The sequence below is a fragment of the Heloderma suspectum genome, chromosome W, assembly GCF_057233095.1.
Source record: "Heloderma suspectum isolate Gila_16-S chromosome W, 16-S_ref, whole genome shotgun sequence".
Classification (NCBI taxonomy): domain Eukaryota; kingdom Metazoa; phylum Chordata; class Lepidosauria; order Squamata; family Helodermatidae; genus Heloderma; species Heloderma suspectum.
Genome location: NC_139475.1, coordinates 53212313 through 53227380, shown reverse-complemented (window position 1 = coordinate 53227380; position 15068 = coordinate 53212313). Strand labels below are relative to the sequence as shown.

The following is a 15068-nucleotide window of genomic DNA, read 5'->3' as shown; positions in this document are numbered from 1 at the left end:
ATGAATAACCACCTACCTAAACTGCCTTGGTTATTCTTGGTAATTCACAAATAAATTAACGGCCAGGTACTCCCTTTATGAGTGAATTACCACTTGCCTCAGCCACGGCTGCTCACGCGAATCGCTCCTGAATTAGCCCCTCGCGTCCCATCGCTGCCAATAATTAATACATTAACCCCCTTTTCTATCTCAATTACGTCCCCCCCCTTCTCTTTCTCCCCCTCCCAGCAAAAAAAACCCCACCAAGACACCCATGATTCCCTACATAACACAACAGCCCACCTCAGCTTGCCCCAACTGGTTGCCCTAAAGAGGCAATTAAGCGGCTCATTGGTTAATTGGCATTGGCTCATTGGTTAATTGGTGTTGGGCTGCAACTCCTATCATTCCTGGGAATGATGGGAAGTGTAGTCCAGGGCCTCTCAAGGGTCCCTGGTCAGGGAACGCTGGGGCGATTAGCCAACTAATTAAAACACACACCCTCCTCTGTGGTAAAAAGAACCTCCCTGCACAGCAGTCATTAACAAAACTGCCAATTAACCAATGGGCCGGTTAATTGATAATCCCTCAACCTCCCCCCCCCACCCCCCCAATTCTTCCCTCTCAGCAGTAGAAGCCTCACCCACTAATATACCACCCCACCTTAATTAATGAGTAGTGTTCAACCAGCAGCCCATATTAACGAATCGGTTATTACTACTAAAAATGTTTGCCAGCAGGCCAAAAAGTCCTTTCAACTGATCTGTTGCCGGGGGGGGGGGGGGGTTAATGGGTTGGGTGACGTTTATCCCCTGTACAGTGTTTTGAATGGATTGGTTTTTAGGGTACGTTTTGATGAAGATTTTGTTTGAATCGGGGTGTTGTTGCTGGATGCCTGGAGGGCCAATTTCTGGTAGAAATGCAGAAAAGAAATGAATAAAGGCATAAGCGGCCGCTCATTGGCATTTAATGACTAATCCTCATCCATGTTAATGATTCCATTACTACTAAGAATCATAGAATAGTAGGGTTGGAAGGGGCCCACAAGACCATCCAGTCCAACCCCCTGCCCAATGCAGGACTCTAAGTCAGACCATCCCTATAGAATCATAGAATAGTAGGGTTGGAAGGGGCCTGTAAGACCATCCAGTCCCACCCCCTGCTCAAGGCAGGACTCCAAGTCAGAGCATCCCTATGGAATCATAGAAAAGTAAGGTTGGAAGGGGCCTGTAAGACCATCCAGTCCAACCCCCTGCTCAATGCAGGACTCCAAGTCGGAACATCCCCGACGGATGGCTGTCCAGCCTCATCTTGAATGCCACCAGTGTGGGAGAGCCCGCCACCTCCCTAGGTAACACAGCTGGTCCAGGGGCAATCCTTGGCATATGCAGGTCACCCTTGGAGAGAGAGAGAGCCTGGCTTAACGCTCTGGACTGCCTCTGCTAGACACTGAGCAGTGTCTAGCAGAAGACTGATGGTCTGGCTCAGGACGAGGCCACTCTCGGTGTTTCTGTTTCAAGCAGCCCTTTATTCAGAGCCTTGAGGACTGGCATCTTGGTTTCGCCAAAAGGCCAACAGAGCCCGTTTTGCACACGAATGCCTCCAGGTTCAGAGATCCCGGCCTTCCCCTTTCTGGCAGCCTTGCAAGTCCTTGAAGAGTGCTCTGTCTCCCCTGTCTTCTCTTCTCCAGGCGAAACAAGCCCAGTTCTTCCAGTCGCTCCTCATAGGGCATCGTTCCCAGCTCCGATCCAACGCGTTGCCCTCCTCGGAACCCTCTCCAGCTGGTCTGCCGCCTCCTTCAAGTGTGGTGCCCAGAACCGGACCCAGCACCCCAGATGAGGCCTGCCCAGGGCTGAGTAGAGGGCAGCCAGCACCTCCAGGGATTTGGGCGCTGCGCCTCTTCGACAGCAGCCCAAGCCAGCATTCGCCTTGTTTGCAGCCGCGCCACAGGGCTGGCTCATCTTCAGCTTGCGATGGACAGCGAAGAAACTTCGCAACACTCAGCAACGTTCATCCCTGGCAACTAATGACTAGCCCTCAAGCAGCCACCCCCCTTAGTTCGCCTAATTATGCATTTCTTCCATTTCTGTGCTGCCCAATAGCCGACGCTCTCAGGGTGGGCCGCAAACATCACAACCAACTGGTCGCCGAAATTAAAACATCAAAAACGATTCAGGGCCCCGTCGCTGTTGCTTCTCACCATGGCGGCAACGATGAGTGCCCCCTGGCGCTCCGTTCGGCGCCCTCGAGCGGCCGCCCCTACGGGGGGCTCCGCCGCTGCCGCCCCTAATCACACGAGCAGCAGCGGCAGCGGCGGGGCCTCCGCGGCGGCCTCCGCGCGGGCTGCGCGCCGCCGTCCTCCGCGCCCCGCCCGGCCTCCGCGCCGCCCTTCCCGCCGGCGGGGGCGCGGCGGAGGCGGACCCGGCCCGGCCCGCCCCTCGCCCGCCGCCCCGCGCCCGCGGCGCCTTCGCTCGCCCGCCCGCGCCGCGCGCTGCTGACGGGACGGCGGCCGGCGGCCCAGCGAGGCCGAGTCGACGCGGTGCCCGCAGCGCCCCCGACGGGCCCGAGCGCGCCGCCATGGGGCCGGGCCCCGGCCCGGCGCTGGCGCTGGCCGTGGCCCTGGCCGGGATGGGCGCCTGGAGCCGCGCCAAGGGTGAGTGCGCGGCCGCGGGAGGCCTCCTCGGGTGCGGCGGGGCGATGGGCTTGCAAGCCGGCACCTCCGGAGGGCCCCGGCCGGGGCGCGCCGAAGGCTCCCGCGGGCCTCCCCCTCGCGGCGAGTAGTTGTCAGCGTGGACATGACACTAGCGCTGATGTGCGTTGCGGAGGGCCTGGCGCTACGAGGTGCCACCATAACAGTGAGGGCCTGCTGCATGCTGCAGAAACGGCCGCAGAGGCTTGTGGCGCCCGCACGGCTGACCCGTTCAGATGGCCGCAGAGCCCGCTGGCAAAGAGGCTTGTGGCGCCCGCACGGCTGACCCGTTCAGATGGCCGCAAAGCCTGCTGACAAAGAGTCGTGTGGCGCCTGCACGGCTGACCCGTTTATGACAGACGCAAAGTCCGGGACTGCTCCGCGGGAGCTGATGCCGTCATAAATTTGCGAGCCTTTCGAGGGGCCCACGAGACGCTTGTTTGTGTTGTGGCAGACAAACACAGCCAGCTGGGAGGCGGCGGTTGTGCGAGCCCGCTGGCTGCCCTGCAACCGGGAGCTGGGGCGTGGAGAGGAGAGGAGAGGAGACGGGGCCCGCAGCTTTACAACAGCGGATCGCGTTTAGAATGTGCTGTCAACCGCTTCGGGGGCTGCAAAAGCGGGCAGTGGTCCCGAAATATTCCAGAATCACAATAAAGGCGATAATCCGTAGGCCCCTTCCAGCACTGCTGCACTGTGATTTCAGTTCTCAGGAAGCAGTTCCTCCGAGTACTTTTCCTGGGACTCCCAGAGTAGCGACGCATCATTTCTTGTCGCCGCGGGGGGAGAGCTGATCTCTCGCAGCTCCAGAGGGGCTTTGAACCCGAACCACCACAGTTCGGTACCGATCTCATGGCTGCGAAGCCCCTTGGCGTGTGTCACTGTGCATGTGGTGGGTGAGCGAGGGGCGCGATCCCCCCCACGGGCTGCTGGTTTGGCCATGCGCCGGTTTCTTCCCCAAATGCCTGCCTTGTTCCGAAGAGTCTACGGTCCACCAGAGTCGTGAAAAAGGAACACGTGCATCCAGATGTGACCCTTCGTAGCGCTTCTGTGCCGCGCGGCTTCTAGGGAGCGGCTCGGATGAGGCCCCAGGCGCGTGTGTGCGTGTGATTATATCGACTTATTATTCCAATCGCTATTGATAGCCATTGCATTCGTTGATGTAGCGTTGTTAGCGTTATTACTTGTCGGGGCTTAGATGGGAGCCCCAGGCCGGTGAGCTCTTTCGGCTTCCGAGAAAGTGCAACTTACGGGTATCGATCATATTATAATACTGAGCATGCTTGTCTCTGGGAGTGGACCTCCTTTGCGCCAACTTTACTCAGCAGTACTTCTGCACTGTGCTGTCTGTAGAAAGGTCAGAGCCGTTCGAAGCGGTCTCATCCAGGGCCTGGCTAATGCCAATAGTCACGCTGTGTAATATTATTATTATTATTATTATTATTATTAATTACGTTTCCACTGTGTAATATTACTATTATTTATTACGGTTCCACCGCATGCTATTATTGTTGTTCTTGCTTGCGTTTCTCTACCGTCCCGTGACCAAAGCCCTCTGGGTGGGTTACCGAGGTGGAAGCCGTCGAATGCAACATACAGAGCTGAACAGCCATGTATGTAAAAGTGGGCGGCCAATATGCACAGCGAACCTCCGACTCGACGCAGCTTTGAACAGTCGGTCGTTGCGAAAGGCACATCCCGGGCCGATTAAAACTCTGCAGGTGCTGCCAGAGGCCTGGGAAAAGAGAGCGGGCTTCACCTGGCGCTGAAAAGATCTGTGGAACGACCTCATTGGGGAGCTCGTTCCACAGCTGGGGGGCCACCACTGAGAAGGCCCTCTCCCTTGCTGCCACCTTCCTGGCTTCCCTCAGAGGGGGTGCCCGGAGGAGGACCTTAGATGCTGAAAGGGGCGTACGGGGGGCTTCATTGCCACCAAACTTGGGCACTCCGCGCCACTGAGGCCACCTGAGCCACAAAGATGGGTCTAGGAGGACCCCCAAGCTCGGACCTGCTCCTTCAGGGGGAGTAGAACCCCATTCAGAAGAGGTTGAGCACCCTCCATCCAGGCAGGAGAACTGCCCACCCACAGTATCCCAGTCTCGTCTGGATGGAGCGTCAGTTTATCGGCCCTCGCCCAACCCAACAATATGTTCTCCAACAATCCTTCTTGCGCATTGACTCGTGCGAACAATATCGATCGCATGAGCAATATTGGCATCCAGATGATCCCCATCTTGCGGAAGAGCAGAGTGTATGAGTGCAATCCAGTCAAAGGGAAGAACCCTTTAAACGCTCCTTTAAAAAAAAAAATTTTTCTTTTAAAGCCTGTGCATAATTTCCCTCGCTGAAACGAGCGAGCGGAATGAAAGAGGAGTGCCTTGCTTTTGATTAGGGTTGTATGTCTAATTTATTATGTATTTATTGCATTTAATGAGCGGAACGAGAGAGGAGTGCCTTGCTTTTGATTAGGGTTGTATGTCTAATTTATTTATGTATTTATTGCATTTCTAGCCTGCCTTTTTTCCTCCTCAAGGAACCCAAGGCAGCATACATAGTCCTCCTCCTCCTCCATTTTATCCTCACAACAACCCTGTTGGGTTGGGCTGAGAGTCTGTGACTGCCCAAAGTCACCCAGGGAGCTGCCGTGGCCGAGCGGGGACTCGAACCCGGATCTCCCGAGTCCCAGCCCAACACTCTCACCACTATATAAGTAATCGAAACTGCTATCAGACACGCTTGTGTGTGCTTGGGCTGCTCTTAAGGCCCGATCCTGTGCATGTTTAGGCGGCAAAGAAATCCCACGCTGGCTGGCGAATGCTGGGAGTTGTAGGACTTCTTTTCTGTCCCACGATGCATAGGGTTGTGCTTCAAAAGGATGTCTTTGAATGGCATTTCAGTTCCATGCTTCTTCCAGGGCGCTCGCTCGCATATGGGCATTGCAGTGCTCTCCACTCCAGACACCCGTTGCTGTTGTCAGATTGATGATGATGATGATGATGATGATTATCATTATTAGCCTGTCTTAGATGAGAGTCTGGCTGAGTATCCTTGCGCCTGTTATCGCTAATAATGTCTTGGAGGCAGTGACCTACGTGGCAATTTGCAGCCAGAAGGGGCCGTTCCTATGCTCGGGAGCTTTCGTTTTGCATGCCGAGCACGGGAAGAGGCCGAGGCCCACCCCTCTGCCGCTTCCCCGTCGCTCGCGGGGCACTTGATGGTCGCAGGCCATGCCCTGACTTCAGCTAGGCCACATCCGTAGCGTTGCCACAGTTTTCCTCGGCTTCTCCTCCTCCTCTGGAGGGGGAAGCCGAGAGGAGCGTGCTGGGAGGCAGCTGGCCACGGCGCCGAGGGCAGCAGGGCCCTTTTTCTCCCAGTCTTGCCGGACCCCCGGGATCCTCTCACCACAGCCCTCATGCCAAATCTCTCCTCTGCTGCCGCTCCAAGCTGGGCAAGGGGCAGTTACTCCCCCTAGTCAAGCTTTCTATGTGGCCCCCGTTTTGCCTCTGGTCATCCTACAGAATGGTGGAAGGTTTCTGTGTGGCCCCCGTTTTGCAAGTGGGAGAGCAAGGTGGCTCCTAGATGGGGGGGAAGCGTGGAGGTTTTGTCCTGTGGCCATATGGGGATGCAGCTCAGACTCAGTCTGTATTGACCTCCTGGGTGGGTGGGAGTCCGTTATATGGGGCCCTGTGGAACTGGAAGGGTCCAGACTGCCCCCCCCCACCTCCTGTTCTACGGTTCCTAGGGGATTGCATAGAATCCTAGAGCTGGAAGGGGCCATTTAGGCCAACAAGTCTCACACCCCGGTTCAGTGCAGGAATCCAGATGAAAGGATGACTCTCCAGTCTCTGCTTGAAGACCTCCAGGGACAGAGCGCCCACCACTTCCCTAGGCAGTTGGTCCCATGGCTCTGACCGCTTGGAGACCTCCAGGGGCAGGGAGCACCCACCACCTCCCTAGGCAGTTGGTCCCATGGCTCTGACCGCTAAGAAGGTTTTCTTGATGTTCCGCCGAAATCTGCTGTCCTGTAACTTCAGCCTGTTCTTTCCTGTCCTCAAGACTGTTGAGGTTGTGTGCGGCCCACTTTCCAGTCCCCTTTGGGGACTGGAAAGGTGCGATCCTATTCCCCCTCGGCCCGCTTCTCTTTTAGGGGATGCCCCGCTCTTGTTAGGGGGTCCCCCCTCTTTTGCAGTGTTTGTACAGCGCCTGGCTCTCCTGTGTGTTTGCTGTGTTCCTGTGTGTCTCCTGTGTTCAGTTGCTGTGTGCTCCTGTGTATCTCCTGTGTTCATGTGTGTTTACACATCTGTGATGCTCTTGGATTGTCCGACGGCAGTCTTTCCCAACTCAGTTGCTTGGACTCCCAACACCCGTCAGCCTCGGCCAACATGGCTGATGGTCAGGAATGCTGGGAGTTGCAGTCCAAAACATCTGGAGGGCACCAGTTTGGGGAGGCTGTCTTATGAGGTCTGGAGCACACTAGTGGAGGTGAGGCTGTCCTTGGCTTTATTTATTTTTTTAATGTCGTCTTTTATGTCGAGTATTTGATTGGGGTGCGTAAAGATAGTGTCTGCGTTTGGGGATAAGAGTAAGGGGCTTCCGTAGCTTTATGGGGTTGTCTTTACTCCCCACCCTGTTCACCCTGCAGATATCCCAAGGACCTGGTGAGTAAATACGAGGGTGTCCTTTCATGCTAATAATCGACACTGTATTGAATTGGAAACAAACGGCAGTTATTCAAGGCGATGCGTTCTCTAACCTCTGGGAAGCACCTGCAAATGTCGAAATTTTAGCAAGCAAAGAAGGTAAATAAAGCTGGGAAAGCAAAACACGTGACTCGCCTCTAGCGAAGACACCAGCTGAGCAATGCAGAATGAACAAAAGGTGTGAGCGTTTTTTTTTTTAAGAATGGCGTTTTCTTTTAAAAGGCCCGTTGGCTGGATGGAATCGCTTGAAAGAGGCTGTGTGGAACATCCCCCTTTGCACGTAAGACGTTGGGCACGACGGATCTCGGATATTTTTTTTTTTAATAAAGACAGTTCCGTGTATTGCGAAAAGCACCCCAATGTGGTCTCGGTCTTGGACGGATTTGTTTCTGCTCTGCTACAAACAGTTATCGTTATTTTTAACACAGAACACGGCCACTCTGTTGATTGACCACGCTTCCCTCCACGTAAACAACCCCCTTTCCTTGAAATACTCTGTATATTCAGTTTCCCCGGGGAAAGGCAGTTTCCTTCCACCCCTGACCTAACCTCCCTCGACCTGGTGCCCTCTAGACGTTTTGGACTTCACCGCCCACCAGCCCCAACCAACATGGCCAATGGTCCTGGGAACTGAAGTCTCAAACGTTCGGAGGCCACAGGTTGCCCTGTTAGAGCGATGCAACAATGGAACCAATTAGCTAGGGAGGTGGTGGGCTCTCCCACACTGGGGGCATTCAAGATGAGGCTGGACAGCCACCTGTCAGGGATGATTTGACTTAGATTCCTGCATTAAATAAAAATAAAAGACAGCTCATGATGTGAGGGCCGGCCCCCACCAACGTCCCGGGGCCCACACATTTTAGCCCTGAGGGGTTGGACTTGATGGCCTTGTAGGCCCCTTCCAACCCTACTATTCTGTGATTCTATGATTGAGCTGGGGGTTGGACTCGACGGTCTCATAGGCCCCTTCCAACCCTACTACACTATTCTATCCTACTATTCTGTCCGAATGCTTTTGCCTCGACAGCATGTTCTGCCGGGTGCCACTCGCTCTCCCTCGGCTGGCTTGGCTGCCTTTAGAAAGGAGGCTGCTACTCCGTCCCCGCGAAGCGGAAGACAGATTTGCTTTCTCCTGTCACTGCGTGTCAGCAAGCTGTGCCCCAGAGGTGACTAATCCTGGAACCCTGCCTGTTTACTCTAGGCCTCGTAGTGGCGTGTGTTTATTTGGTCCCGAGCTGTAACAGTTTGTTCAGTCTGTAAACTGTGGGAGGCGTGTATGTGTCCTGGTCAGAGGCCTGCCTCCTTTCAGTTGCGGTATTTCGTCGGAATATTGCGAGAAATCTTTTAGAAGGGCCAGTTTTCCCAGCGTCTATCTCAGCATCCGGGGAGGCATGAATCCAGGCAGCGTGCCCATCCAGTGCCCGTTATGAGGGTCGGATTGGTTTAGAAGCATCTAGGCATTGCAACGCTAACAAGCAGCTTGAGTTACCCAGTATGCGCTGCAGCGTTTTCATTATTTTACTGGTGGTAGGTGTCGAATCTTCCCCTTGCCCACCTCCCTCGTTCTGTTTGTGTGTGTGTTGTGTTTCGAAAAACGAGGCCATCGGTCCGAGAAATGTGTTTGGCCGTTTCCGGCAGGCCCGAAGCTGTTTGGAAAATGCATTCCTTGAGAGCCTCTGTGAATTTAATTTGGAGGCTGTTTTCACAACGCTACAAGTGTGGGTTTTCACACAGGGGAGGGCTCCTGTTCAAGATGGCAAGTTTTTTAAAGGCAGCCGCTGGCGGGATCACATCACTCCAGTGCTGAAGGAGTTGCACTGGTCACCAGTTGTTTTCCGGGCCAAATTCAAGGTATTGGTTTTGACCTTTCAAACCCTATACGGTTCTGGCCCAGCCAAGGAGCGACACCAGAGAGGCCGCTCAACAAGATTTGCCTTGGACGGCCTTCTCTCTGTCCCATCAGCCAGGACAGCTAGGCTGGGGAGGATGAGGGACAGGGCCTTCTCTGTGGTGGCCCTCACTCTGTGAAATGCCCTCCTTAGGGAACTCTGCCATGCCCCCTCTTTCATGAGCTTCCGCCTCGCATTAAAACCATGGCTGTTCAGGCAGGCATTTGGGGTGGGTTCGGGTATTTTTAGAAATACGATGTTTTAATGTGAAATTTTATCGTTTTAAGCTGTTGTCTTATTGTACATCGCCCAGAGTGGCCGGGTGACCGGCCAGATGGGTGATTAAGAAATTTAATTAATTAATTAATTAAAGGGCAGGAAGAACAGAGCTGAAGATCTCTGAGTCTTCTTTTCATTTGAGTTCATAACCTGGATAGGGGCCTTTGAAGTTGACGAGGCTGCAGTTCTTTTGCCACTTCAGAATCCTTCAACAAGGGGATTCCTCGTGAGCCAAGTGGCTTTGTCTCCAATTCAGGCAGAATATCCTCTCTGGATTTGCGTACGTGTGCATCCAAATTACATTTCGCATCAGATGTTGAAGTGTTTCTCTTGAAGGATGACTTCTGTTTTTCTACACTTAGCGGGATGGTTTGGGTTCGACCACCTTTTGATGTCTCCCCACAAATATTTTGAAATGGGGCCTCACCCCCCCAAAAAACATGTGTTCTCAATTGCCTGATGCATCAGGTTCTAAAACGGTTTCTCTTCAATGTGGCATTTGGAATGCGAAGGGGTATAATTGTACCATCCATGTCTATATATCCGTAGCTGGCTATATATAAAATAGAGTTGTAGCGGCCCGTTGCCAGGGGTTTGTGCTAGCGCTCTTTTATGCAAAGTGCAGGGTGGTATTCCGGAGCTCGGGTTGTGCCAAGAAAAAGCGAAGCTCCCATTTTGAGGGTTCTCTTTGTTGGTCCCTCACACACTCGCCCCGCTCCAGCCAGGCTTCATAGCCGCTTTCCCCAGCCTGGAGCCCTCCCGATGTGTTGGACTGCGATCCCCATCATCCCCAGCCAGCACGGCCAACCGGGGTTGCAGTCCAGCACGTTTGGAGGGGGCCAGATTGGGGGCGGCTGTACGACAGCAAGCCGCTGAGTACAAAATGATCTCTTCTTCTTAGCATAGCACAGAGTCAACCCCAATCATATTTGGGGGGGTGTTTTGGAGGTTGGAAATATTGGTGACTAAGCCAGGCAGAAGTTTTCGAAGCAGAAGTATCACAAAAGCGGAGGGTTGGCTACTGTGGCTTCTCTGAGTGGTGGCCTGCAATGGGAAGGCAGTTTTCAATTAGCCCGCTTCGGTTTCGTGCTCCGTGTTGGGGTTCTGTGTTCCGTTCCTGCCCCAAGCAAATGCTGACTTTTCTGTAGGAACCCCGGCGCCACTCTGGTGCCCCCGAGTCGAAATCCATGGTGTATAAATGGCCAGCGTCGTGAACAACGTTCTATAAAAGCGAAGCTTCGGACAGAACCTCGGGTAGAATCCGGTGAAACGTTTCCAAAACCCCAAACACCTTCTGAGAACCCTTGTTTACAAGCGTTACGTGGAAGAGTCCTGACGGATCCCGACTTGAAATTAAGCTGACATTTCTTCCAGTAACATTTGGGTCCTAACTGCTGAGACAGTCGACTGTGGGGGGAAATAGATTTTTTTGAACTGTCAGACAGCCGCTCCCTCAAAAATTTTGTGGCTGATGGTTGGCTTTTCACTTCGCGGCGGCGTATTCTCAGTACTTCGCAGGATTGTTTAGCAGGAAGGCAAATGTTTGCTGCATGGGGGGGGGACAGTCAAAGGGAGTGGGTAGATGGCTCATTTTCCCTTCCTCCTGCCAAGTATTATTTTATGTTGTTTTGGGCTTTGTCAGCATTTTGGCTTTTGAGGGAACTTGCCCTGGTTTCACCAGAATGAGCTGAAGGATGTGCCGCTTCATTTGACAATATTCAAATGAGCCAGTGTGGTGTAGTGGCAAGAGTGTTGGACTGGGAGCTGGGAGATCCGGGTTCTACCCCCACTCGGCCATGGAAGCTCACTGGGTGACTTTGGGCCAGTCACACACTCTCAGCCCAACTTACCTCACAGGGTTGTTGTTGTGAGGATAAAATGGAGAGGAGGAGGATAATGTAAGCCGCCTTGGGTTCCTTGCAAGAGGAAAAAAGGTGGGATATAAATGCAATAATAAAAATAAATAAATAAATATTCGTTGCGAGCTGAGCTGTTGAAACCTTGCTGCCAGATATTTTTGTAAAAAGCGAGGAAACGAAAAAGCGACCCCTCGGGACACGCTGCCCCTAGAGGCACTCCCGGGTTAGCGGTATCAACACCGCTCTCCCGTCGGCGGCTTGCAGGCCTCTCTCCTGTTCGGTGCAAACCCCACTGGAGTCTTGACGGGTTTTTCCCACATGGTTTACTGTAAAATGCTCGTGCATGCCAGAATTGCCCCAGGGCTTTGACTTCACTCTCTGATACCTCAAGGGTATGCTACCAAGCTCGCTTACATAAGCTGCTCGGCTTCTCCCCCCACCCCACCTTTTTTGGAATCATGCATTCTGGGGACTTCTGGAGTCTTCCTCGTTGCCGGTGCGAGAGCAGGGTGCCATGGGATGCAGTTGTCTGGGGCTCACCGTCCCAATTTTCTGTGTGGCACGAGCAGGTGGAAGAGGGGGGGTTACCCCCCCATTCCGATCTTTGAAGGGGGAGTTCTGGAGTTCACATCATCTGGAGCTGTTAGGTCTGCAGGGATATTGCTGCTACACCCGTTCTTTGCATGGGTTTGGCTCATTGGGGGGGTGTCCTCCCCCTTGGAGTTGGACTCCGTGGCTTTGGGCTCCTTCTACTTCTGGGCTTCTGCTTTGCTGTTTTGTGCTGTCGAGAAGACATCACTCTCCTAGAGATGTAAAATTTCTGGGAATTTTGAGGCCATGGGGGAAAAAATTGTCCCCCGGAAAAATGGGGATTTTTTTCAAAATCGAAAAATAAGCCATCGTGATTTTTTTAGCACTCTGTACAGATTTAAAGTCCCTTTGTTGCTTTAAGATCACCTTCCCTGACTTGATGCCCTCCAGATAGTGTGGACTTCAGCTCCCATCAGCCTCAGGCAGCATGGCCAAGGGCCAGGAATGCTGGGCACTGTAGTCCAAAACATCCGGAGGGTGCCAGCTTGGGGAGGGCTGCTTTAGGACCATAAAGCAGCCTTTCTGTCCCCGAAGTTATTTTAGATATGACCTAGTTTGCTCATAAAATCGTCATAGTATTTTAAAACTTTTAAACATGAACTCGGCTAGTAAATCTGGAATTATTGTCTGAATGGATTAATCAGCATCAGAAACGCAGAACTCTACAGAGCAAAACCTAAGAATGCACAATGGTGATTTTACTCTCATGTTGGGAAACTGAGCAAAAGTGTCTATCAGTAAAATATACTTTAGATCGGTAATTTTAATAAGAAATGAAAGGACCAATTCTGCTGGGACTCTTACAGAGAGGATTAAACATATTTTTCCCCATGGCTTCGTTATTTCCAGATATTTTATGTCTCTAGTCTTTCTAGAAAAGCGTTCTTATTACGTGGTTTTTTAGAAATCATTTTGGGGGGACTAAAGGCTGGGGAGTTTGTCTTAAATTCTTAAATATTTCATAATCCAAAGCTGTTATATTTGGGGGGGATGGGACCTGTTTTTTTCATGAATTTCCCCGTTTTTTTTCTGGGCCTTCACATCTCTAGGCTCTCTGCACACCAGTATGCGATTGTCATCTCCTAGAGTGCTTTATCTTTCATCTCTTTCCCCCCCGCTTCATCCAGGAAGTCAAAATCAAGACAGTTTGGAACTCGTATGCTGCAGAAGTGGGGGGAATCTTTTTCTTGTACAAAACATCCCTTCCCAAACACTTCATTTGCTGCTTTGCTTAAACCGGAGCGTTCTTTCGCCTAGTTATATATAGCAGCGATGTTCTGGAACTGATAGTCATGCTCCTAAGGGGCTTCTGGCTGCCAAGTGAGGTCCCACAAACATCTTCATTTCCCTTTTTTTATTGTGCCGAGTTTTAAAAATACCAAAAAGCGGTCACATGCCACAGGTGGCGAAGAGAATCTCAGGAAGTCTCTTGCAAATTAGGAAATCCCCTTTGAAGAGGAGGGGGAACTATGACTTCCTGGGGAAGTAGTCGTCCTGTTCCCCCTTGAGGCTTGAGATCTTCTAGGGATGTTTAAGAGGGTCTCGTTGTCTGTAGCCTTTTCAGATGGGGGACCCACTCACCCCAGGGCTGCAGTGGGCAGCATGGGACCTACTTAATTTTTTAACCATACATACCCGTCTTCAATCTGCTGCATTGGACCATGAAGCCCAGCGTTCTTGACTCTGGCTAGCCGCGACTCTCGGGCAATGTGGGTTTTCCACTCACCTGGAGATGCCAGAGATCAAACTTTGAACTTCTTGCATGCAAAGCAAGGGCTCTGCAATCTGCCTGTTTTGTTCTGAGCTGAGCAGGCCGACAAGGCCCCTGGACTTTTAGTAGATGCACAGAGGAGAGAGTTTGGGTAGAAGTTGCTCAGGCTTCCCCAACCTGGTACCCTCCAGGTCCCCTGGCTGAGGATTGTGGGTGTTGTCGTCCAACAGATCTGGAGGGCGCCGGGTTGGGTGGGTAAGATTGATCTAAGGCCGGACTGGAATGGTCCATTCTCACTCGGATTTCTTGGTAGCCATCCTGACCCTCCTTGAGAATCCACACGCCTTTTCTTTTATGCCCCCAAATCCAGTGCCAAACTTGTTTCTGGTCTTCCTTGCTTTTATTCCTTTAAAAAAAGAGCCCAGTAAAGCCAAGAAGGAGGTTAGACTGATCTGTTCACCTCAAATGCTGTAGTGCAACTGTTGACAAACAGACCCTTGAGGAAAATGCGCACTTGGGATAATCTTCCTTTCTCTAGCCAGGGGAGCATTTGCCACCCAAGGCTTCTCCTTGGCCAGCTGCTCTTCCTGTGGCTCCCAGCTCTGGTGCTCCAGAGCCCCATTTCTCCCCCATCTTCCCGCTCCTGCAGCATGGCTTTCTGGAAGGTTGGGAGCAGTGGGGTTGCTTCAGTTGCAGGCATGCAGCCGCTTGCTCTGCCCAGGGGTCCACTCATCTGCTGCATGGCCGCCCCCGTTTTTCCTTGCACGGTCAGTCTCGCTGTGTAAACCAGGGGTGCAGAACTTCACTTCAGGGGCCACACCCGGCCCTCCTAGGAACCCCATTCAGCCCTTCGGGATTCCACGGCTGGCCACGCCCCTCCCCCCAACCACCAATTGTGGGGGGATTCCCTGGCTTCCAGGCAGCTTTCCCCCCATTTTAAAATGCTGAAGTGCCTCTCCAAAGGCCTAGTTGCTGGCATGAAGAGCTGTAAGCTGAAAGATGCTGCCATGTTCATAGAATCACAGAAGGGCAGGGTTGGAAGGGGCCTGTAAGACCATCCAGTCCAACCCCCTGCTCAGTGCAGGAATCCAAGTCAGAGCATCCCCGATGGATGAATGCTCATAAGTATAAGAACCAGGTTGGGGCAAAGCAGTACTGGCCAATGTTTAAATTGAGAGGCCTTTTCACCGTCGTTTTCAAAGGCACACAACGCATGGCCTGCTGCTTTCAAAACGGGCAAAAAATTGCACTGACGATTTGCGAGGCAACTGGGGCGGCCTTGCCAAAAGAATCCTGTTGAGCAACCGCACCGTTCCAGATCTCACAGTAGCTTTCCCAGGTTCATATTTTGATGTATAATTAATAGGTCTGAAA

General features: G+C 52.6%; 1 protein-coding gene across 1 annotated transcript in view; it reads left to right on the top strand.

Moving 5' to 3' along the window:
• Positions 1-15068, top strand: part of LOC146334027 (insulin receptor-like) — a 57137-nt gene continuing 42069 nt past the window's right edge. Inside the window, exons 1-2 of the mRNA XM_084824900.1 lie at positions 1-39; positions 2230-2632. Coding sequence (XP_084681026.1) covers positions 1-39; positions 2230-2632 — 442 coding nt within the window. The remainder of the gene's footprint in view (positions 40-2229; positions 2633-15068) is intronic.